The sequence below is a fragment of the Polypterus senegalus genome, chromosome 1 (assembly GCF_016835505.1).
Source record: "Polypterus senegalus isolate Bchr_013 chromosome 1, ASM1683550v1, whole genome shotgun sequence".
In the NCBI taxonomy this organism is placed as follows: Eukaryota; Metazoa; Chordata; class Cladistia; order Polypteriformes; family Polypteridae; genus Polypterus; species Polypterus senegalus.
Genome location: NC_053154.1, coordinates 148,429,712 through 148,455,215, shown reverse-complemented (window position 1 = coordinate 148,455,215; position 25,504 = coordinate 148,429,712). Strand labels below are relative to the sequence as shown.

General features: G+C 37.7%; 1 protein-coding gene across 5 annotated transcripts in view; it reads left to right on the top strand.

Annotated features, from left to right (window-relative positions):
• The window catches only part of atr (ATR serine/threonine kinase), a 108,403-nt gene extending 86,197 nt beyond the window's left edge, over positions 1-22,206 (top strand). For 4 of the 5 annotated variants that reach the window (XM_039760394.1, XM_039760389.1, XM_039760407.1 and 1 more), the window contains 8 exons: positions 1,061-1,261; positions 6,493-6,636; positions 7,057-7,207; positions 9,839-9,995; positions 10,081-10,234; positions 11,433-11,584; positions 15,425-15,530; positions 21,891-22,206. In XM_039760394.1, coding sequence (XP_039616328.1) covers positions 1,061-1,261; positions 6,493-6,636; positions 7,057-7,207; positions 9,839-9,995; positions 10,081-10,234; positions 11,433-11,584; positions 15,425-15,530; positions 21,891-22,064 — 1,239 coding nt within the window. In that variant the 3' untranslated portion in view covers positions 22,065-22,206. Of the gene's footprint in view, positions 1-1,060; positions 1,262-6,492; positions 6,637-7,056; positions 7,208-9,838; positions 9,996-10,080; positions 10,235-11,432; positions 11,585-15,424; positions 15,531-16,082; positions 16,152-21,890 lie in introns of all 5 variants that reach the window. The other variant, XM_039760395.1, reaches the window with a different exon arrangement.
• Positions 22,207-25,504: the final 3,298 nt, after the last annotated feature.

Below are 25,504 nucleotides of genomic sequence, written 5' to 3'. Positions count from 1 at the left end.
CTGGTCTTAACAGGATCAGCTTGGACAGATGTTTATACAAAATGTTTTTTGGCAATACTGTAGGGGACCTAGCAGTTTTACTTTGTTTTTCTGCAATTTATACCTAAATATTTATAACACGTTTATTATATTTTTGGTTCTGCAAATGACTTGTTGAGTAGTGGCAGTCAGTTCTTTGGGAAAATAGCAGATTTCTAAAAATACAAATTCACATGATATTGTACTGGAGTTGTGTTTTTTGATTTATTATGAAAATGTTGTAAATCATTATCTTGTTTCCATGAAAGCATAACTTTCATGTTAGTGCCCGTGTGTTGCACAGTTGATGTAAACGATGTCTATATGTATTTCTACAGATCACTATTATTATTAATTAAAGCGTGTAATGACTTTGCAAAATTAAGTTCTGTCAGGTCTATCGACCTCAACATCTCCCGTCACCTTTTCCAAACATCATTTATAGTATGCTTGAATTTTGTTATACTGGATATATTTTACAAATGTATATGATACATGACATTCAATTGGTAATATTGATTTATTAGAAACATTGGATAATTGGTAACATCCATATTTTTGTGAAGGCTCACAGTAATACAGGCTGTATGGAATCATTAACAAAATGCATGTACAAGATCAGGAAGCTAATTAAAGTTGCTAAATGGCAATATAGGCATGAGCTGGAAACTGAGAAAGGCAGCAGTCGTAATTCATGTTAAATGCTGAAGGCTTTACAGATGCTTATGTATTACAAACTAAAGCTTTTTTTAATATTGTCCACATTTACTCTACCTTATGTACTGAAAATAAGGGTAAGAAGTGCATCAGGAAGGCTAATTCTTGTTTTCTAAAGGATAAAATTAAGTCTATTTTAATACATTCTTGTTTATAATGGCACCAGAAAGTGAAATGTGTTGCATTGTTGGCCACGCATAAAAGCAAAGATTTCTCTGTATTCTGTACATGTGGCAATACTAATTCAACATAATTTTCTCCTATCATTAAAATCAATTTGTTGTTTGATCCTTCATAATAACTTCTAAAATGTTTTTATTTGTAGGTGGATAGTAGCAGTACAACCCTGAGTATGAGCATTCATTTCAAACAACTTAAGAAGCTGGTTGAGGAGCCTGCCTTTAGTCAAATTCTCATACCACTACAGTCTGTCATGACACCAACTCTTCCTTCAACAGCTGGGACCCATACTAACCATGATCCATTTCCAGGACATTGGGCATATATCTCAGGATTTGATGACACAGTAAGGCTTGAATTGTTTCAGAACTTACATCAAAAAGTTGCCATCTCTAAAGGACTTTCAACTGCATTCATGGTTAAATGACAAGTAAATTGGCACTGAATTATTTGCCATTACAGTAATCCCTCGCTATATCGTGCTTCGACTTTCGCGGTTTCACTCTATCGCGGATTTTAAATGTATGCACATCTAAATATATATCACAGATTTTTCGCTGGTTTGCGGATTTCCGCAGACAGTGGGTCTTTTAATTTATGCTACACGCTTCCTCAGTTTGTTTGCCCTGTTGATTTCATACAAGGGACGCTATTGGCGGATGGCTTAGAAGCTACCCAATCAGAGCATGTATTACATATTAACTAAAACTCCTCAATGCTATAAGATATGCATCCCGCGCGGAGCTTGATTGTTTGCTTGTCTCTGCCTCTCTCTCACCCTCTCTGACATTCTCTGTGCCTGATGGAGGGGCTGTTTGCACAGAGGCTGTTTGCTTAAAAGATACTGATGCTCCTCTAAAAAAATGCCGCTTTATTGCGGTGCTCGGCATATTTAAAAGCACAAAAGCACACGTATTGATTTTTTGATTGTTGCTTTAATCTCGCTCTCTCTCTCTGACGTTCTCTGCGCCTGACGGAGGAGATGTGAGCAGAGGGGCTGTTTGCACAGAGGCTGTTTGCTTAGAAGATACTAATGCTCCTCTAAAAAATGCCACGGCAAACTTAAAAGCACAAGTATTGATTTTTTGATTGTTTGCTTTTCTTTGCAAGCACTCTCTCTCTCTCTCTCTCCCTCTGAAATCCTCTGCTCCTGAAGAGAAGATCTATTTGCATTCTTTTAATTGTGAGAAAGAACTGTCATCTCTGTCTTGTCATGGAGGACAGTTTAAACTTTTGACTAAAGGGTGTTATTTCATGTCTAGAGGGCTCTAATAATGTTAACAGTGTGGGAGAGTTTATAAGGGCTTAAAATATATAAAAATAACAACACAAACATATGGTTTCTACTTCGCGGATTTTCGTCTATTGCGGGGGGTTCTGGAATGCAACCCCCGCGATCGAGGAGGGATTACTGTATATCATACAAAGATCACAGTGTACCAGATTGGCCTTTGAAAAAAGTCTATGTGAAATGCAGCAAGTAAGAATCAAGCAATATACCTTTTTCTGATAAAAAGCCACACCAATGAGAGCAGACTTCATGTATCAATAATCTGTCTAGAAGGAAATAGTAGGGTAGGTTTTCACTAGGGAAGAAGGAAAGGAAATTTGGGAAAGCATACTAATATAGTCAGTTTTGTATTCTAAGGACCTAATATTATTATAAGCTGAATTTAGCTTTGAACGTTGACTTTGTCTTTGATGCGTTAAGATCAGGAAATTTTAACATTCATTTTCATAGAATATCCGGATATGGTAACATATTAAATTGTGTATCTTAAGTAAATCTTTAAATGGCCACACACACAATGGCTAAATAGATGTATTTTTTTAAATATTCAGTAAACTGATTCAAAGTGATTTTACTGCATGTGGGCCAGACGCAGTTTTTTTTTTTTTCTTTTTAGGAGCAAAAATCTATAAAGATATTAAGAAATATACACTGCTCATAAAATTGAGAGAACATTTAAACCACACATCAGATTTCTATTAATGAAATATGCAAGTGGAAAATCTTTACTGAGTAATGCTGTGTAATTCATTGAGAACAAATGATGTAACAACGGTGAATGGAAACCAAAATCAGCAACCCATTGAGGGCTAGATTCAACATCGCACTGAAAATCAAAGTCAACAACTTGAATCACAGACTGAATCGAATTGCTGGAATTTCATCATGGCAACTCAACATGTGACTCTGTAGTGTGTATGGGCTCCTCACAATGTCTGGGCATCCTCTTGATGAGACAGCAGATGGTATCCTGAGACATCTCCTCCAATACCTGGACCGGGGCATCAGGGAGCTCCTGGACAGTCTGTGACGCTAGTTGGTGGTGTCTGATGCACTGATACATAACATTCCAGAGGTTCTCAATGGGATTCTGTTCTGAGGAACATGTGGGAATGTCAGTGGTATCAGTGCCTTTGTCATCCAGGAACTGCTTACACAATATGACCACATGAGGCCAGGCATTGTCCTGCAACAGGAGGAATACAGGGCCCACTGAACCAGCATAAAGTCTGATAATGGCTCTGAAGATTTCATATTGGTACCTAACAGAACTCAGGTTATAGTTGCCTAGCACGTAGTGGTCTGTGCGACCCACTAAGGATAAGTCTCCCCAGACCTTCACTGACTCACTACAAAAAAGGTCATGCTGGATGATATTGTAGGCTGCATAATATTCACCACAGCATCGCCAGACTCTTTTCATGTCTGTCACATGTGCACATGTGTGTGAACCAGCTCTTATCTGTGTAGAGAATGGGGTGCCAGTGGCAGAGCTGTCAATTCTGGTGTTCTTTGCTGAATGCGAATCAAGCTGCATGGTGTGATGGGTTGTGAGCACGGGTCCCACTAGAGGGTGTCAGGTCTTCATGCCACCCTCATGGAGTCTATTTCTAACAGTCTAGTCAGAAACATGCACACCAGTAGCCATCTGGAGGTCATTTTGTAGGGCTCTGGCAGTGTTCCACCTGTTCCTCCTTGCACAAAGTAGCAGATACCGGTCCTGCTGCTGGGTTGATGCCCTTCTACGGCCCTGTCCAGCATTCCTTGTGTAATCTCCCATCTCTTGGTATATCCTCCATGCTATTGAGACTGTGCTGGGAGACACAGCAAACCTCCTTGCGATTGCACATTTGGAAGTGCCATCCTAGAGGAGCTGGATTACCTGTGCAACCTGAATCAGCTTCAGATACTACCTCATACTGCCAGTAGTGACAAGGACACTAGCAAAACACAAAAATAGAGAAGAATCATCAGGAAGGATAAGAAGAGGACAATTGTCTATGGCCATTAACTGTAAAACCATTCCCTTTTTCCTGTTGCCTCTCCAGTGGATCTGCTGTCGGTTTCATTTGCACCAAAGCAGGTGAAGTTGATTCACAATCGCTTATGTTTCCTAACTGAACAGATTGATATTCCTGAAGCTTACCTTGCTTGGTTTTAGACTGTGATGATTAAGTGTTCCTTATTTTTTTTGAGCAGTGTATGAACTACCATAGCCAAGAATTGCAAATACACAATTGATTACTTGAAAACTTTTTAAAGATTTAATTACAAATTCATTAAAGAGTATATTTATTTATTGGTTAGTTTTTTTATTTTTTGTAAGAGTTTGCTGTTACAGGATTTTGTGGAGCTAGAACTTATCCTACCGAAACTGTGTACAGACCAACTCTATAAGAAGAATCATCTATTCACATACTCCCATACTTTATATGCTTTTCATATATAGTCTGGCCCATAAGTTTTTTTGGCTCTGTATGCCACCATAATGCATTTGAAATAAAGCAATTATTGTGTTGTTGAAGTTGATTTTCAGCTTTAATTTACAGGGTTTACCAAAATATTATATGAGCTGTTTAGAAATGATAGACATTTATATGTATAATCCAAACCCTCCCAATTTTCAGGAACTCGAAAGTGTATGAATGTTTGACTGATAAGCTGTTCCACAGCCAGGTGAGAGCAGTTCTTTCATTATTTCATTAACTATTAAGTAGAAAGAAGGTCTGGAACTGATTCCAACTGATTCCAAATATGGAATTAGTATTTGGAATCTGTCACTGTGAACTCTCTAGAGTTGTCCATGAAAGTCCATCATTAGGCTGAGAAAATAAAACAAACCCTTTAGGAACATAGCAGAAACACAATGAGTAGCGAAATCAACCATCTGGTACATTCTTCAAAAGAAGGAACACACTGGTGAACTTGGCAACACCTGAAGGTCTGAAAAACCTCAGAAGACAACTGTGCAGAATAATTGCAGAATTCTGTCCTTGGTGAAGAAGAACCCCTTCACAACATTTTGCCAAACCAACAGCACTCTCCATAAGGTAGACCTATCATTGCTAAAGTCTGCAATCAAGAGAAGACTTAATGAAAGTAAAGACATTAGGTTTACCATAATAAGCAAACCACTGGTAAACGTCAAGCATAGGAAGGACAGATTAGACTTTGACAGAAAACATCTTTAAAAGCCTGTCCAGTTGTGGAACAATTTTCTTTGGACAAAGGAAACTAAGATCAATATACACCAGAATGCTGGAAAGAGAAGAGTATGGACTAGAGACAAAATGGCTCCTGTTCTGATGAATACCACATCATCTGTGAAACATGGTGGAGGCAGTTTTAGAACATGATCATGCATTGCTTTGTATGGAAGTCAATAAGTAGTGTTTATTGATGATATGACTGCTGACAGATGTAGCAGGATGATTTCTGAAGTGTATTGAACTATACTAGCTGCTCAAAGTAAGCCAAATTTTGAATAGCCGACTGATAGGACAATGCTTCACAGTACAGATGGACAATGCGCTAAAGGGTGACACAAAACATACTGTGAAAACAAATCAAGTGCTTTTCAATACAAAGTAATGGAATATTCTTCAATGGCCAGGTCAATTAACTAATCTCAATCCAACTGGACATGCATTTCATCAGTTGAAGACAAAACTAATGGCAGGAAGTCCAACAAAGAAGCAACAACTAAAGACTGCTGTAGTAAGGGCCTGGCAAACCATCATTAAGGTGGAAACCCAGAACTTGCACAAGACCGTAGGTTCTAGACTTCAGGCAGTCATTGACTGTAAATGATTTTCAACCAAATATTGAAAATGATCATTATATTTATGATTATGTTAGTTTGTCCAAATATTTTTGAGCACCTGAAAATAGGGTGACCATGTATAAAAATGTTTCTTTTCTAAATAGCTCATACAGCAGTTTTGTTAAACCCCTTAAATTAAAGTTGATAGTCTATACTTCAATCAAATCTTGATTGGTTTGTTTCAAATCAATTGTGGTGAATTACAAGGCTAAAATTATGAAAATTGTGCCACTGTTCAAATACTTACGGAACTTGACTGTATAGATACATGTTTATTATAAAAAATCAGACTATGCTTGACATTGAATGCTGTGTAATTACATTTTTTATGTTCTATAATTAGTAAAATCAAATGAGAGAAAAATTCATATAAGAATAAATGTAAATTGTTTAATAATTAGGAATGCAATAAAAATTTAGAAATAGAATTCCTTGCTTCCTCATTATATTTCCTTTTTTGTAGATTGAAATACTTGCCTCCCTTCAGAAGCCAAAGAAAATTTGTCTAAAAGGCTCAGATGGGAAACTTTATACTATGATGTGCAAGCCTAAAGATGACCTGCGCAAAGATTGTAGACTTATGGAGTTCAATTCGCTCATCAACAAGGTAGAAAGAATTATCATAAAGCTCTTTATATCCATGCAAAATGTATACTTTGCTTCATGATTATAATTTATTCTACTGATTAGAAGGGTAAACAAAAATAGCATTAAATGTATAATATTATCTAATATTTAAATACAGAATGTTCTAACAGTCTTGTTAAATTAGTAATTCCAAAGTAACTGCAGATGACAGCCAAAATTCACCTTTGCTGATCTGATAATAGTATAGCTTTTATTTACTTTTATTTTTTCATAATTGAAATTAGCACATATTATTTTAAACTGAGATACTAGAGAGATGCTAAACTTCAAACAAGTAGGATCATTTCAGAGAACGAATATTTTGTAATGCTTTGATGTCATTATGTGCAACAAAGTAAGCAAATAGGAAAATGACCTATTATTTTGTTCTGTTTGACAGAGTTTACGTAAAGATGCAGAATCCCGCAGACGAGAACTTCATATTCGCACATACGCAGTTCTCCCACTAAATGAAGAGTGTGGAATAATTGAATGGGTAAACAACACATCTGGTCTCAGACAGATCGTAAATAAACTATATAAAGAAAAAGGTATAGATTTGCTTACCGTGTGTGAATTATAACACTTTAAGATGTATGGTTGTTACTTGATTTGCTGTTCTTTCCTCGTGCTATTTTGTAACATCTTGCTAAAATGTACTTCAAGCAGCTTTGAATAACAGACAAAACGGTCTTTTATAAACTAACCACCAGGGGCTTCATGCATAACGCTGTGCGTAAAATTCACACTATAACATGGCATACAGACAAAAGCGGAAATGTGCGTGCGCACAAAAAAATCCAGATGCATAAATCTGTGCGAACGCCAACTTCCACATTCTTCCGCTACATATATTACGGTCAGTGTGAAAAGTAACGCACGTGCAAGCGCCTGCTGTCCCGCCCTGTCACCTCCCAGAATTACGCCTCTTTGAATATGCAAATCAATATAAATAGCCCTTAAGCTCAGCGTTCTGTGAAAAGGCAATGGCAAAAGCATGGGGGGGAATAAGAAGAATTTCAGCGAATACCAAGTGGAGGCAAGGAAAAACGTACTATTTGTTGAATTAAACAGTGGTATAAACAACAAAAGGAAGTTGATTGAGTGACATAGAGTGTCGGAGAAACTCAAAAGCTCAAGTTCACAAAGTCGCACAGTACCCGAAATAAAAAAGAAGTTGTCAGATATCAAAGTCGCCGTGAAAAGGTGAGTGGTAGCCCACCATCTGAGTGTCATATGAAAGCTTATTAGGGTACAGAGAAAAAAAAAATAGGCACACAGTGGGTAAAAAAGCATGAAATGTCAACTTTAATCTCGAAATTTTCACTTTAATCATGTAGTTTATTTTGTCATTAAAGTAGAACATCATAAACTTCCTCTTAAAATCGTTTAATTTACTAGTTTCTCAAATCCCATCGTAACTAAAGTAGCATGTTAAATGCTTTGTTTTGTATTTGATCTTCTATGTGCTCTATGTGTGTGAATCACTATGTGCTTCTTAAACAGGCTTTCTCTTCCTCCGACAGGACACAGAATCCATTACATTCATGATATTGCAGCTCTCTGAATAATTAAAATACTGAGATGTATACTTGATATCATTTTCATGATGATGGGAGTTAAAACATGTTATTAAATATGGGAACACGATGGTGCAGTGATTGTTCATGTCTCATGCAAGTCTCTTGCTGTGCCGTGCGCGACTTTCGATGAAATAATTTATTGCAGAAGTATTGTCTCTTTCAAACATACTAACCCCCAATTCCTGTCCTTTTCTTTCTCCAGATGCCCATTCGCCACACAATCAGCTCTGTAATAGACGTTAAGCCATCTGTAAGCTTAGAACGCTGATTCTTCAAAACTTTTAAGAAACATTGAAATATCTTCATAGTACATGTTTAATTATTCTATCCATCCAATGTCACGCCAGCCTCAGCAAGCATACAGCGCGAGGCAGGAATAATCCATGAACAGAGCGCCAGCTCCTTGCTAGTGCAGCGACACCATGTCCTCACATGTTTAATTATTAACAATATAGATTATTTAAAGTTAAAGTTTTATCTGTATAATATAATAAACATGTTTTTCTGCATTTCATCTTAAAAATGATATTGTCATCATATGTAAATATGCGCATTATAAAGTGGTGCAGGTTGTGCAATATTATAACTATCGCAAGTTTACAGTGAGATCATTGTACTAATAAGTACAAACAGTTCTACAAGTAGCACTTGATGGACTGATTGAGTGCGTTTATAGTTCTTGGGATGAAACTTTCTGAACTGTGAGGAAAGGCTCTGAAGCATTTGCCGTATGAGAGCAGTTCAATAGATAGCATGGCTGCGGCAGCGTGTGCTTGATGCTGTATACTGATAATTCTCTTTCTGATCAGCTGTTGTGAATCTGTGATTCCACATTCAGATGCAGTGATATTAATACTCCGAGTGGTGCAGTGAGAGTAATATGGAAAAAGTTGATCCGCCGTGGCAACCCCTAACGGGAGCAGCTGAAAGAAGAAGAAGGTGCAGTGAAAGTAACAACGCTAAAGCAGCTATGGTATTTGGAATACTTTGGCTATTCCCTGGTCCATTATATTGTTACTGGTTAATTACAACAGATGCCTTAAATTAATAAACAATATACAGTTAGTTTCAGTGTATATAATAAAGCTGTGTCAGGGATGTGGATTTAAAAAACATAGGATAACCACACAGGAACAGTAGCACTGCTTTGACGCTGGGTGCTGCCAGTTTGCAAAACCGAGTGGAGAACTTGCGTATACCAGGGTTGGAGCTACCGTGAAAATTTGCATGGCTTTACGCCAAGTTTAGGTTTTATACATCGTGATTTGAGCGTGGAAATGTTCGTACACAACATTTTTGTGCATATGCACCGTTTATACATGAGGCCCCAGGTGTTTTTGATTCTTAAGGTAAATAAAAAGTGTATCTTAAATGAAGTAGTCAGTCTGTTGTGTCTTTAAACTGTGGAGTTTGAAATGCTCTTCACAACATTTCACGGAATTTGTTTTGTTAGCCAATTTAAGAGAACAGATTTCCAGTGAATGCAACTTGATATTTCATATTGATTATATTTTGTGGTTCCTTTATATAGACATAGCTTCAATTCTGCTACATTTCTACTGTACTGTTTTTAAAATGCCAATTTGCTTTTTATCATAGGCTGTTATATGACTGGAAAAGAACTGAGGCAATGCATGCTTCCAAAGTCCGCCCAGTTACAAGAAAAACTAAACATTTTCAAAGAGGTTCTACTACCTCGGCATCCACCTGTTTTCCATGAATGGTTCCTAAGAACTTTCCTGGATCCTGCATCATGGTTTGTTTTCTTGAAAAAAATACACTTAAAAAGAAAAGTACAGGCATTTTCATTTTAAAACTTTTTTTTTTATTGTTTGCTTCAGGTACAGTAGTAGGTCTGCTTACTGTCGTTCTACTGCAGTAATGTCTATGGTTGGTTATATTTTGGGACTTGGTGACCGCCATGGGGAAAATATCTTATTTGACTCTTCAACAGGAGAGTGCATTCATGTCGACTTCAACTGCTTGTTTAATAAGGTTTGCATTTTTAAATGTGATACTGATATATAAATTCTTTGCTATAAGGAATGTGTATAGTAAAGCATCAGATTATACATTAAATACATAAAAAATGAAACAATTAAAATTTCATTTTTCAGTTGTGTTTATTGTTGAGCTTTAAGTTTAAGAAATTGAATTATTCTTCACAGAAATACTGTTAAATATAAGCATAAAGTACATTTTGTACAGGATGATTATTAATAAGTTAAAATATTGTTAATACATTTTTTTTGGTGATGGAAAGAAGCACACGGGAAAAACCGCACGTGGATAAATGCGCACATGGAAAAATGAGCATACTGCAAAGGCGTATATGCAAAGAAGAAAAAAATGTTACATTATACATCACAATAAACAAAATTGTATAATTGTTCACTAAACGTATTTATAAGTTTGTATGTTTTAATTTGTGCTATCTGGGGTAGTGAGCTGTTGGATGGTCCATAAAATAAAATAGTCATTAATCCTTTTATTACTGTCATTGTGCCTAAATTGCCATTTCTAGGAAATTATTCTTTACAATAGTTTTCAGAATTTATATTATACGTTCTTTTTCCACAGGTAGGCAAATTAGGGTTTTATAGTTTTGATTACGGCAAGTAAGTAAAGGTTGTTCTATAAATAGGCCACACAGAGTTTTCTTTAATCTTCCCTAACTTTCGAGCAAGGCAAGTCGACATTTTTTTTTTGAATAAGCGAGATGGAGTTTTTCAACCAGTCAGAAAGGCAAGTAAATTCTCGATTACAAGGGATTTGAATATCTACGTTTTCGCACAACAAATGGAATAGATACTTGGAGGTGCCCTGAGAATCGATCAACAAAGTGCCATTCCTTAATGAGAATGAAGAACGGAGACATTGTACAAGAGCAAACCAGTCATTGTTTTATTATAATAAAAATTGTCTAGCAGTATAGGTGGAGTATATTTTATATTTGGAATAGTTATATGTTGCCGCCGTGTGTTTTTTTCCGCGTGCGCACTTTACCATATGCGTATTCTTCCACATGCGGTTTTTCCCGTGTGTTTATTTTCGTGTGTGCATTTTTCCGTGTGCAGTTCTTTCCCGTGCGCTTCTTTCCGGGGTTCATTTTTCTCAATTCTTTCATAGCTATTACAGTATGAAAATATGATTTGAAGCATTACAATAATAAACAATGGTTGTCTTGTAACAGGGAGAAACATTTGATGTGCCAGAAGTAGTTCCATTTCGCTTAACGCACAATATGGTTCATGCTATGGGCCCAATGGGGACAGAGGGACTTTTCCGACAAGCATGTGAAGTAACTCTGAGATTAATGCGGGATCAGCGAGAGCCTTTAATGAGGTAAAGACTTTTTTTGTCTAATTTTTCAGTTTTTAAAGCATTTACTCTCAATGACAAAATGTGCGTGTGGAAGTTGAATTAGTGCTGTTGCGTCTTCTTGCATCATAAATTATTCTGGTAATGATGGCAGCAGCAGCACCAACAGCAGGAGCAAAAGCCACTCATCTAAGTAGCACAAAATCATAACAGCACTCAAACACCCATAATATATAACAGCCAATCAAAACTCAGAAGATATGCCTTGTCTTCAGTCTCGAAATGGCGGTTCTTCTGGACAATCGAGTTAAGAAGTTACAAAATTAGAGTCATTGAAGGCTTTGCCAAGTATACATTTGTAGCTCGAATGAACTCCCTGTACACAAATTAAGGCAATGTTTAGACACACTGTGATGGTGCAGGTCGGCTCCTTGCTAACCTCTGCCATTTTGGAAGCCTCTTGAACCTGACTCCGTCCATAGTCATGACTGGGATGAGCTGAACAGATGAGAACAAACACACCAAGCAAGGGGAAGGTGAAAAGGTGAACAGTGCTTTTATTAAAACAAAATCCAAACAGTGTTCCTAAAGTGCAGTTTTTCAAAATGTTCAATAAATAATCCATTAAAAGTAAAAAGTGCTGGTGGAGGTTACAAACAGTTCATTAAATATTCCTTTAAAAACGATAAGGTTAAAAGTTAGAGACAGTCTATAAAAACGGCAAGCCCCAATGTGTACCTTTAAAAACTGGCATCTCCTCCTCTTATCTTATTTAGACCTTGCAGTGCAAGGAGACGCTCGCTGATAGGTGCAGTCAACTTTCTTAACTGGGCTCTGTTCATTGCCGCCCTCCCTTTGGTGTCTGCAGGGTAACCCGACCAGCTCCACACGTGTCTCCCGCTGTTCATCTTTGGCCCTTGCAGTGAGGCACTGTCACTCAGACCGCTCCTACTTAGCACCCTTATCACCATCTCTGGTTACCATGGCCCTGAGGCTCCTGCCCTACCAGCTGCCTCACTCCATAAGCTTGGGCTCTCTCTCTCTCTCTTCCATTTTCCTTTCAACCTTCTTCTTCTCTCACTGGCCAGTCTGGTTTTCCTCTGATCTGCTTTTTTTTTTTTTTTATCTTCCCCCATCCTGCTTTCATGGTTCCCTTTTTAAAGCAGGGATGTGGCACAGATGCGGCAATCAGCAGCCCCTGGCACGAATTAGGGTCATGCGTGCTCCTATACCTGTGCACTATGTGCACAGCTGTCTGCTCCTGCATCGCCTATGGGCACCGCTCTTGCCACGCTACCATGCCCCCCAACACAAAGATGCGAGTGTGGTGATTATTTACTGTATTTAAAAGATGTCAACCATCCACAGACCACACTTTACCACACACACTCAGAAGAAAAAAGCCACAGTTATAATTATTTATTGACATCTTTGTACACAAGAAGACATAGAAATATCGGCTTACATTAATTCCATATTCAATTATGTAATTAATTTAAGATTTTATAAATGAATAGTATGATAAAGTTAATAAAATAAACTAACAAAAACAAAACTGAGATTTCCATCTCTCTTTCACTCTGGTATTCCAGGGACAAAGAAAGACAACCTTTTCAGCTCCGATGGCAGGTCCAGTGCCATGTCATCTTTGTACACAAGAAGACATAGAAATATCGGCTTACATTAATTCCATATTCAATTATGTAATTAATTTAAGATTTTATAAATGAATAGTATGATAAAGTTCCTGGACACTAGTGTAACTGTTTTGGTACCAATCAAGCAGATCCCCTTTCATCTGGTATTTTTGAACCAAAAAAGTTCAGAACAAAATGTAAAGGAGCTCATGCCATCCTGGTGATGGGCCTCTAACAAAATAAACTGTTAAAAACACTGAGATTTCCATCTCTCTTTCACTCTGGTATTCCAGGGTCAAAGAAAGACAACCTTTTCAGCTCCGATGGCAGGTCCAGTGCCACCCGTTATGCACAGTTATGCCTCCCTCCTGGCAACTGCTTGGAGCTGTAGAGAAAACAGGTATTTGCTGACTTACCAGAACCTACCAGATCCTAATGCACACATGTGTGACATAACCCCCATCTAGCCCCCCCCCCCAGGTTATCAGAACAGAGAGAGTGTGTCCATGTTGGCGTGGAGGGTGCATTTCCAGTGGTGCACCATGAACTTGAATGGCTGGAAAACCAAGAACCATCATGTGACTCAGGGGTTTTATTCTTTCTGGTGTGGCAGCCACTGGAGAGGTGTGTGGGGGCGTAACCAGAATGAACTCCCTCCCAAGGAGTTAGTAGCATAAGTGCGTGACAGCCCATTTAATTGCAAGCTTCTCCTGCTCCATAGCAGAGAGCTTCTACTTCTACTGCATGTTGTTTCACTACTGCTACATTGTCTCCAGGGTCTGCTATTGTCTTCCAGGCATGACGGCATGACTGTGCCATTGTGGTAGTTTCTGGACACTGGTGAAACTGTTGAGGTGATAAGCCAGCAGTTCCAATTTTATTTGATGTTTTCAAAGCAAACAAAGTACAAAACAAAATATAACTGAGCATGTTCCATTTTCCATCCTGGCTACATGTCTCTGTTCCTCTTTCTCTTTCTCTCTCTCTGGTTTTCCAGGGTCAAAAAAATTACCTTGCTGGCTCCATCCTGCCATATTAATAGTCCCTGGTCTGCAGAGGATGGGACAATTGCAGCCTGTTAGGGGCAGGGCTACGCCTGCAGTCCTTGCTGTTGCTCAAGGTGGTGGAGAAAACGGGATACTGTTAGTGATTATGCCCCTTTTTACTCCGAAGTGGTATTTGCAGACTTTCCAGAGCTGTCCAAATTATCCCGATGGAACACATGTGTGATAGTATTGATTAGTAATAGTAGTAGTATTATCTAGCAATCAAATCAAGTAGACTGACTGAGTAAAATACGGATCACTAAATAACTTTGTATGAATCAAAATGCAATAGCTAGTCAGTCAGTCATTCTCCAACCTGCTGTATCCTAACACAGGGTCATGGGGGATCTGCTGGAGCCAATCCCAGCCAGCACAGGGTGCAAGGCAGGAACAGATCCCCGGGCAGGGCACACACACACACACCAAGCACACACTAGGGACAATTTAGGATCGCCAATGCACCTAACCTGAAAGTCTTTGGACTGTGGGAGGAAACCAGAGTACCCGGAGAAAACCGACGCAGACACGGGGAGAACTGTAATAGCTATCTATAATTTATTTTAAGTTACTGTTTGTGGAGAGCTGTATGTTAAAGAAAGTACATCAAAGGCCATTTGATCTGAAATGCAGAGCGTTCTGTTTTTAGTTACATGCAGCTAAGGCTTCTAAAAATATTTATAAGCAGTTTAATGACAAATTGATTTGTACAGAATAAAAAAAATGGCAAATTGTTTTATTTTAGTATTTTTTTTATCATTTTGTTATATTCTGATTTTGCGGTAGTAGTATATATAATTTATTGAGAAGCCATGCAGTGTGTTTTTTTAAAGAGTTGTCATTTTTTTAAATATACTAAAAACCTAATTTAAATTAAAGTAACTTGAGTTAATTGCGTAAGGTTTTGACCTGATACTGTTTTACTTCTACTGAACAACATTTTTGATCGAGTATGTTTACTTACACTTGATTATAGTTTTTGCTACTTTACTCACCCTTGGTCATGAATAACAATGGATTGAAAAGTAAAATTCTAGAATGTAAATTGAAATACTTGAATTCTGTTATTTCTGACAACGGGCTGTACTTGTCACAATTGGATTTTTTTAATGCTTTACTGCTAAACATTTTATTTGACTATAGTTTCTACATGTGAATTATTTACAAGTTTCTTTTATCTTTAGTGTTTTGAAGACCTTCCTTCATGATCCATTGGTGGAATGGAGCAAGCCACTCAAAGGAAACTTAAAGTCACTAGTAAATGAGTCTGGAGAGATTGTTAATGAAAAGGTAATACACTAAAATGTTTACATACACAGTCTTATCTGGGAAAAAAAGCATAATTTCTAGTAAAATGCATGTTTTAAAAGTATGAATGATTTAGAGCCTAAACATACACATATATAAACTGTATGTACTGTAGATACAAATAAAGAGAGAGATGTATACATAGCTATAAAAATCTGTGTTCATAGTACATCATCATCATCATTATCAACGGCTTAAAAACTGTTTTCAGGGTTAATCAAGTTAGTCCACTGCCCGCCCTCCACTCCTTCTTGATTGCCATTCTTTGCTTATCATCTTGCATCACCTCTGGCCACTACTTCTGCCTCCCTCTTGACCTCATTCTCTCCACATCCATGTTCCTTTGGCACACCTCTTAACCTAGTCATTCTCTGCCTTTCATCTAACATGCCCAAAGCACCTTAGTCTGTTTCTTTCTGGCACAGCACTATTTGCCTGCACATCAAGCCTTTCTCTTAACTTGGCATTCATCCTCATCTCTCTCTATGACACTTCACATGTCTATTTGATCACTCTTATCTCTTTTTTTTCCAGCTTTCATCATGTTCCACTTTCATCAGCAATGCCTCATTCCCATAAAGTATACTACAGTGCCATGAAAAAGTAATTCCCCTTCCTGATTTGCACGCTTTTTTCTTATTTCATAACACTTAATTGTTTCTGATCTCCAAAAAAAAAGTATAATATAAAAAGAAACGTCTGAGTAAACATAATACTCCATTTTAAATGAACATTTGATTTATTGAAGGAAAAAGTTCACCAACACCTACATCATCCATGTGAAAAAGTAATTGCCCCCTTGTCACTTAATCAATCATTGAAACAAATATAAATTATAACAGATTAGATTACACTAAAAACACTCAACTTGATTGTTGTCAGGCCTATTGAGTCTTAACAACACTTGAACAGAATCTTTCCATCAATGTGAAGTTGGATAAAAGGTTTCAACAAGCAGCTCTTCATGGCTTCATTAAAATAAATTGCAGAAGACCTCAAAAAGAAAGTTGCTGAAATATATTAATCAGAAAAGGATTATAAAGAAATCACTGTGAGAGCCATCATCTTCAAATGGAGAGAACTTGGAATAGTGGAGTGGCAGGCTTAACAAAATTTGTCCAAGAATACATCGAAAACTCATGTTGGAATTCATAGAAGAACCAATTAGAACATCTAAGGAACTGCAAGCCTCTCTAAGCTCAGTTAAGTCAGTGTTCATGATTCTGCCATTACAAAGACAAAAATGAAAAAAAGCACATCTAAACCAGAGCAACATAAAGGCTTATGTAACTTTTGCCAAAAAATGCCTTGATTAAACCCAAATCCTTTGAGATAATGTTCTGTGAACTGTTTAGTCAAAATTGGATTTTTTTGGAATGCATTGGACCCATTACATCTGGCATAAAGCACGTATAGTTTTCCAATTAGAAAATCCTGGCCACAATCAAACATGGTGATGGTAATGTGATGATGTGGAGACAAGTTACTTCTTCAGAGCCTTGGTGACTTGCCATAATTGAGGGAAGCCTGAATTCTGCTCTTTATGTAAAAATATTGATTGAGAATGTCTGGTTATCAGTCTGTGATATGAAGTCATGCAGCAGAGAAATGATGTGAAGCGTAAGAGCAATTCCAACTCTGAATGACTGAAAAAATACAAACATTAGAGTTTTGGAGAGACCTTGTGAAAGTCCTTACTTGAACCCCATTGAGATGTTGTGGCAGGACATTAAATGGCAGTTTATAGGTGAAAAATCCCCATTTCTGTAGAGAAGAGAGGACTAGAATTTCTCCACATCATTGTGAAAAGTCTGATCTGAAGTGGATGATTGCAGTTGCTGCTAAATGTGGCACCACCAAGTATTAATGTTTTTGGGGTTTAGACACGTGAATGATAAAGCTGTTGGTGAACTTTTTCCTTCAATAAGTTAAACAATCATTTAGAAATCATGTATTGTGTTTACTCAAGTTGTTTATTGTATTATAAACTAAATTGCATGCAGACACCAATGTGACAGTACTTGAATGGCCATCACAAAGCCTTGACCTGGATCCCATAGAATATCTGTGAAATTAACTGAGGAAACTTGTCTGAGCAAGGAAACCCACAAACATGACTCAGTTACATCAGTTTTGTAAGGAGGAATGGGCCAAAATTCTGGGAAAAATTGTGAGAAAAGCAGGAAAGACTATCCTAAGCATTTACACTGCAGCATTTATGTTTGCAGTGCACCATGAAATGCAGATGCTTCTGTTTTATGCTATTTGGTATGGGATTCATAATAGTAGTGTTATTGTTTGTGATACGCCATCTATTGGAATGACAGAGACATAGCAACCAGACAGGCGCACAGATAGACACTTATCCATTTATTAAGGTGGATCTTGGGGAATTTTGAGTTTGAAAGGTTTTAGCCACATTTACATAAACTTATGGACTCAGCTGTATGTTGTGATCCCAAGAACAACTTGGTTAATGAAACTGTTAGTGGAGTAAAAGATGAATTTATGTTGGGCAGCACAGTGCTGCAGTGGTAGTGCAGCTACCTCACAATAAGGGGACTGGGGGTTCACATCCTGGGTGCTGAATGTGTGGAGCTTGTCTGTTCTTTCTGTGTTTGCATAGGTTTCCTCCAAGTTCTCCAGTTTCCTCCCATAGTCCAAAGACATGCAGGTTAGGTAGATTACAATGCTAAATTGGCCTCGATATGTGTCTTTGTGTGTCTGTGAGTTCACCCTGTGATGAGCATTTACCTTCTCCAGGGATTGTTCCTGTCTTGGACCCAATGATTTCTGGGATAGGCTCCAGTTTCCTCACAACCTTGCTCAGGATAAGTGATAGTAATGATTTTTATTCTTTTTATCAAAACCTGGTGTTTTCCGTTGTAGTCAAAAAGATCAATTTTAAATTCACCCCATGAAATTTTTTTTTTTTTCAACATATGAGAACATAACAAGATCTTATCTTCATTTGAACAGTATTTATAGTGTGACAGATAGGGGGCACTCTCGCTCCCTTGAACCCTTGTCCACAACTCCAAACACCAGGTAAAAGTCCAATAATTGACTTTATTTAATCGCCACAGTGTACAAAGTACCCTCTCCTCCACAATACTCATAAACAAACCAATAACTACAATAATAACAATCCTCCACACTCCCGGACACTTTGCCCTCCTACCACCGAGCTCAGCTCGCAGTCTGGGAGCTTCCACAGTCCTTATAAATACCCTGACTCGGAAGCGTTCCAATCCCCAGTCCATGCAACTCTCAATCACTTCCGGATCAGGTACAAGTCCTTTCTTTTCACCCCGGAAGCACGTCGCTCTTCCTCTGACGCACTTCCGGGTTGTAGGGCACGAAGAAGTCTTCGGTCCTCCCTGCAGCTCCCTCTTGCGGCCCCAGTGGTATCCAGCAGGGTCTTGTATAAAAACTACATGTCCCATGACCCCCTGCTGGTCTTCGGGGCACCTCCATACTGCAGGGAGGGCTCCATCTGGCAGCCTGGGGGTATTGGCCGGGATGACAAGCCGGCCACATCTCACAATAGATAAATGCATAATAAACATTATGCCACACTTAGTTTTTTTTGTACTCCATTGTATAAATTAAATAAACCTTAACGCAAATTTAACATGAGAAAAAAATACAGTTAATGGTGCATACACGTGTTCTTGGACTATTCAGGGCTCCAAGTTGTGATGGTTCACCTTCCAGGTTTAGTGTGTTCACTTCGGTTTCAGTTTGGGATTTTCAGGGAAAATGCAGTCAGTTTTTTTTTTTTTCCCCCCCAACAACTAAAATTTGTTTTTTTCTTATTTAGCTTGAGAAAATTACTATTCATCCATTCAGTATTAAAAGACATTGAAATCAAAGGGCACAGAGAGTCAGGGTCATCAGGTGCTATAGATAAGTAAATCTTTGTGTCGTCTGCATAACTGTGGTAGCTTACCTTGTGTTTTGAGATAATCTGGTCTAATGGGACCATGTAAATTGAAAATAATATGGGCCCAGAATAGATCCTTATGGTGCCCCATATGAAATCTCATGGATCTTTCCATTGGCTGAGACAATTAATAAGAATGCTGTGGCCTGTGGTGTCGAATGCTGCACTCAAGTCTAAAAGAATGAGAACAGATGTATTGCCTGTGTCAGCATTAACATGCATGCCATTAACCATTTTAACCAATGTAGTTTCTCTACTGTGATTTTGTCTAAAACCTGACTGAAACTTATTAAGAATGGTGTATCTATTCAAATAATTAACTAGTTAGAAACTGCTTTTTCTAGAATTTTATGAGAAAGGCAGGATAGAAAAAGACAGACGTTTCAAGATTATTTTTCTTGAGCAAAGGTTTAACTACCACTGTCTTTAGACAATCTGGGAAGACCTTGGTATATAAAGAGCAGTTAACGATATCAAGTACACAATCAATGAGCACTTCAGAAAGTGGAAGGTTTTAACAGAGTAATTATCCTATGAAATTCAGATCTACCTATTTTAGTGAAGGAATTTAGTTCACCTTAGTGAGCTTGATAAGGTTCAACTGTATAGGCCTTTGAGTGATGAATTGTATTACATCTAATGTTGTTTATTTTGTGATTGAAGAAAGTTCAAAAAGCTTTGCGTGTTTCTTCAGTAGTATTCAGAAGGCACTCCGCGGACTGAGCTGGATTTAGAAGATTATCAATAATAGAAAACAAAACTCTTGGATTTCCTGCATTTTTCATTTATAGTGTTAGAAAAACAGGACTGCCTCTTTTGTCGGACTGCTTTGTTGTATCCACTAATATGTGCAATCAACATTTCATAGTGAACTGTTAGTTTAATTTTACTCCATTTACGCTTATCCTTGCAGCATGTCCTGTTAAATGTAAAAAGAGCATGAGTATTCCAAGGTACTCTGGTGCTGGTGCTGGTGGAATTTTGGGGGCTGCAATGTCAATTAAAGTTATCACCTTAGCATTAAAATTGTCCACCGTACAGGTTACATTGCTGCCTATAATAGAACAATTAATGTTAGCAAACCTAGTGGCTGCTGTGGCATCAAAATAATATTTTGTAATGATATGCTGCTTTTTAATTCTAGTCATCAGTACTTCTACATCAACTAAAATGTGGAAATGGTCAGATATACTGATGTCTAACCAGCATGTGTCCTCCATTATGTGTAGCCTGACTAACGTACTGGCTAATGTCAAAAGAATGTAGCAAATTAATACATTTTCATGCCTTTGGAATCTGACTAGTTATCAGTATGAAAGTTGAAGTCACCTACTATTAGGAACCTGTCATAGTTTGTTATTATTATAGACAGTAAATCTAAAAATCCATCGATAAAAGATGCTTTATATTTAGGAGGTCGATAAATAGGTAATATTAGAAATTGTGACAGTTCTTGAACAGCTACCACAAGATGCTCAAAAGACATGAAGGTACCAAAATTGGCATCTTTACAGCAACCCACTTAAGAAAATATTCATTTGATAAAGAGAACATCAATATAAGGTAACACATCTATCCAATGTTACTTTGATTGCTTCAAACTGTTCTTTTATATTGAGGCTTTTGTTTAAAATGTAGCAGATCTCAATTGGATTTGTCTCAGGACTGTTGTTAATTTGTTTCTGTTTGTGAGTGCTGTCCTGCATCAAGTTACTTACCTGAGATGCAACAGATTGGCGACGAGGATTGGGCTTGGGGGGCAGTGTGAAAATGGCTAATCTTGTTACTGCAGCTGGAGTTTAAAGGAGTCGGAAGAGAGTTTTTGTAACTTTTAAGAGAGGGTTGAACATTTCTTCATGGCAAATGCTATTACTGAAGAAATGAAAAGGGCAGTGTTCCTGAGTGTAATTTGAGTAAAGAACTTTGAACTACTAAAAGATATCATAGCACCACAAATGAAATGAGTTTAGAACAGTTCACCACCACACTAAAGGCACATTTTGAACCAAAGAGGAATAGTCTAGATAATGCATATGAAATCATGAAAAAATTCCACCACCATTTTCGACCTCCCTAAGTGTGAAAATATCATGTTAATATAAAGTCTGATTATAAATAGAGATAAATGATTGTGTATCAATATATCAATATCCTATTTTAACTTAAATAGATGCATGCTTTACTTGTTTATTTCTTTTTTGAATGTAATGTTGATTAGATAAAAACTGGAATTGTGAAAAAAACAACAAAGTGAGAGTATCAAAGTTTAGTATCATAATTTTGGATGATGAAAGAGCTTTAGCCATGCTGCCATGTGTGAGTGATTTTGTATGGCATTTATTAACTACACGATTAAAAAAAAATATATATCTTAACAATTATTTCTGCCTCCTTAGGCAAAGACCCATGTCCTTGATATAGATCAAAGACTTCAAGGTGTGATTAAGAACAGAAATAAAGTGAAGGGTTTGCCCCTTTCTATTGAAGGACATGTTCACTATCTCATCCAGGAAGGAACAGATGAAAATATGCTGTGCCAGATGTACTTGGGCTGGGCTCCCTATCTGTGAGGAGCTGCGCTGTCATGATAAAGCCATATTCATGAAATTCGGCTCCTTAGTAAGTTGCTGCTGCTATATACATAGTTTATCTTTGTATTGTAAATGGTAAGATATCAAATTTTGTATAAATAAATACCTTTGTAACTTCAAGCCTGACCAAAATCTTTTTACTTTTATATTGTATTAAAATATATGTTTTTCTTTGTGAATAGTACTAATGCTTTTAAATATATCAGTGAATTACTGATCTAGGCCTGTCTTTCTTTTTGGTATAATCCTCCATCTTTCCTCCCACATCCCAAAGACATGCTGGTTATATTGTTTGACCGTCCCAAGTTAGTGGGTTACAAAACGGTTGAATGGATGGAGAATGTTCTTTGAAGAAGCAATGGCTGTTAATCGTTTTTTATATAGCTGTATATTTATCAAACAAATAATGCGGACACATACTTATCTATCAGGGCTTTAGCTAAGGTACTTTTTCACTTCTGGAAGGGTTATAATGCTGAATGCAATTCAAAGTCAAAAAAAAAAAAACAACTCCTGTAAAGTTCAAAGGTAAAATCCAATCAGAGTACATTATATTGACCATGTGACTCTGGTCTGGATGTAGTGGGCTAGAAAACGACACATTATTTTGAATTGAGTCCATTGTTGTTGCTAACTTTCCAACACAGACTTGAAAATTAAAATGATTTATTTCAGTATGTGACAATATATTACTGGAGTAAGGCAAAATATGAACTAGCAAATTATTTTCAGTACTTAACAGCTGAAAGGTAAGTGAAAAATTAAAGCTATACAGAAACTATGAGTCCCAATAAAAGTACTTAAAACTTTGTATTAACAATTGGCAGATGTTAGTTTAAAAAATGGTTTGATCCAGGAAGTATTGTATTAAATATTTGAGCTTAAATTTGGAAAAAGTATTTTAAAATATTTTTTAAAGTGACCAGCCTGTTTATTAAACAAATTGCTTAGCTGTGTGTCGAATGCAAGAAAGATTAAGTTCACATAACAAACAGCCAATCTTTATTTTATAGTGAAATCCAAAGGTGTTTTTTATGTATGGTATATAGTACAATATATTATTTTTATAACTGGGGCATAGGCAGCTATGTGATATATTCAGGGTTACATTATGCATGTTAGACAGCATATCCCAGCTCTGACTTTGGGTAATGCCTAATGCTGTAACAGTTACAATACAGAGTCTACCATAATTATAATGTACAAATTATTATTTTAAAAATTGACATTTAACAATAAGCCTATTGGGTTGCATATTGAAGATTCAAGTGATCTCTGCTGTCAGAATTTCTGACTGGTGAATGAGATGACCTCAGGTTATCTCTGATATAAAACAATATTCTCAAACCTTTTTAATGCAATTCAGAGTCTTAGGGGCTTACACCTGCCCAGGCTGCATTCAACCAGTGATCTTGTGATTCTTCCACCTGTGGACTGAAGGCACAGGGTTACACTTTAACAAGCTTAATTTCAACAGAAGGTGCTAAAAGCTTTGCTGTCAAGAGTGTAACTGCTGCTTTGACTAGATCTATAGCTAGTGTGAAGAAATAAATGCGAGAGAGACAGATTAAGGGTTGGGGAACCTTTCCATATATACTATCATTACTCAATAAACAAATCAGTATGCACTGATACCATGGATACCATGGTCAAGTTCATGAAAACAGTTGACAACCAAGCAAGGACAAACAAAGCAATTTATTTAATCTGGACCAGAAGTAGTCGTAAGTAATGGGGTTATGTGAACAGAAGGTGACGGAGGTGATGTCATCAGAGGGCGACCAGAAGTGAAGTCATCAGGGATGAACGGATGATAACACGGACGTTCTTCATGTATCGGGACGGTGTTTTCGTGCATAGAATTCAAGGTGCGTTATTTTTTTGTTCTTCTTTTTTCTGGTGAGGAAAAGAGAATAGCATTAATATGCTGTCTTAAACTCCCTAATCGTGTGTGTGTGACACTAGCTAACTTTTAATAATCTGCTCACAGTTGTTATTTGTTAAGTAATTTTTTGCCCAAATGAACATTAGAAACATTTCACAAGAGCAGGTCATTCAACCCAACAAGCTTACCAATCCTGTTCATCCAGTTTCTCTAAAATGGCATCAAATCAACTTTTGAAGGTCCTTAAACTCCCACTCTTTACCACACTGCTTGGTAACTTATCATGTTTCTTTGAATTCCTTTGTGAAGAAAACCGTTCTTACACCACACGTTTATTTACAATATTTACAAAGTCAAAAGTCAGTGCACACAAACCCCCCAAAGTCCTGGCCACACAACGCCTTTCTTCGGGCCGCCTCTACTCTCTCTTCTCCTGCCTTCACCCGACTCCAGCCTCGAATGAAGGGAGGCGGCCCCTTTTATCCACAACCGGATGTGCTCCAGGTGCTCCCCGGCAATCACCCGCTGACACGCCCCAGTGTGGCGGAAGTGCCGGCTGTCCTCCCGGAAGCTGTCCCTGCTTCTCTTCCCCCCAGCACTTCCTGGTGTGGCGGAAGTGCTGAGGTCCGGGGCTCCAAAGGCATCGGGGCACCCCCTGGCGGTGACCACGGGCCCCTACAGGGTTGGGCTTCCAAGCCCTCTACCCGTGGCCCCCAAAGCAACAAGGGTGGCGGCCTCCACGTAATCCCAGGTGAGCGCATGCCCTATTCCGGTCCTTCACGGCATCCCGGCCGGGTCGTCGCCCCTGGCATCCCTGACAATATATATATATATATATATATACACACACACACACATATATACACTAGCCTGCGCTACGTGCCAGCCACTTTGCATCTCTGCCACTCGCATATGTGGATTTCACTTTCATCAAACAAACCTTTTAATTCTCGCGGATATGCCTCTTCATTGGGAAGAAACACTTCTTTTCCCTGATGGCAACACGAATTAGACAACCTACAAGTCTCCGACTTAAAGTTTAAATCTGAACAATATATTCGATTTCTTTTCGCTAATGCAATCTTTACCATCATTTTTTGAGGCTTTTGAAGTTTAGTACTTTCATTATCTCTAACCTGCTCTGCATGTGTGTCGCGCCAATGTTTTTGAATTCTTTATGACATTCTACTTTGTCATCTACTCTTTGTCTTTTATTTCCAGTCCCGGGCATGGTTAAATCTCTTGGCACAAAGTCTAGACGTGAAAGTATCTCCCTGAAAAAGTCATGTCCCATCCCAGGCTAAAAATTCTCGTCTGGTCCCAGGATTTTTTTTATTATAATAGCGGTTGTTCAAAACACTTCATCACAATAGGAGAGTGTGTGCCACCGGTTTGTAGTCATTTAAATATTCCACATAGGCAAAGAGGTAAGCATTGTCCTTTTGAAACCAGGGGTATAAAATATTAAAGATGTCACTGAAGACTATGGGTAATTGGTCATTAATGTTTTTTTTTTTAAATACATAATATACTC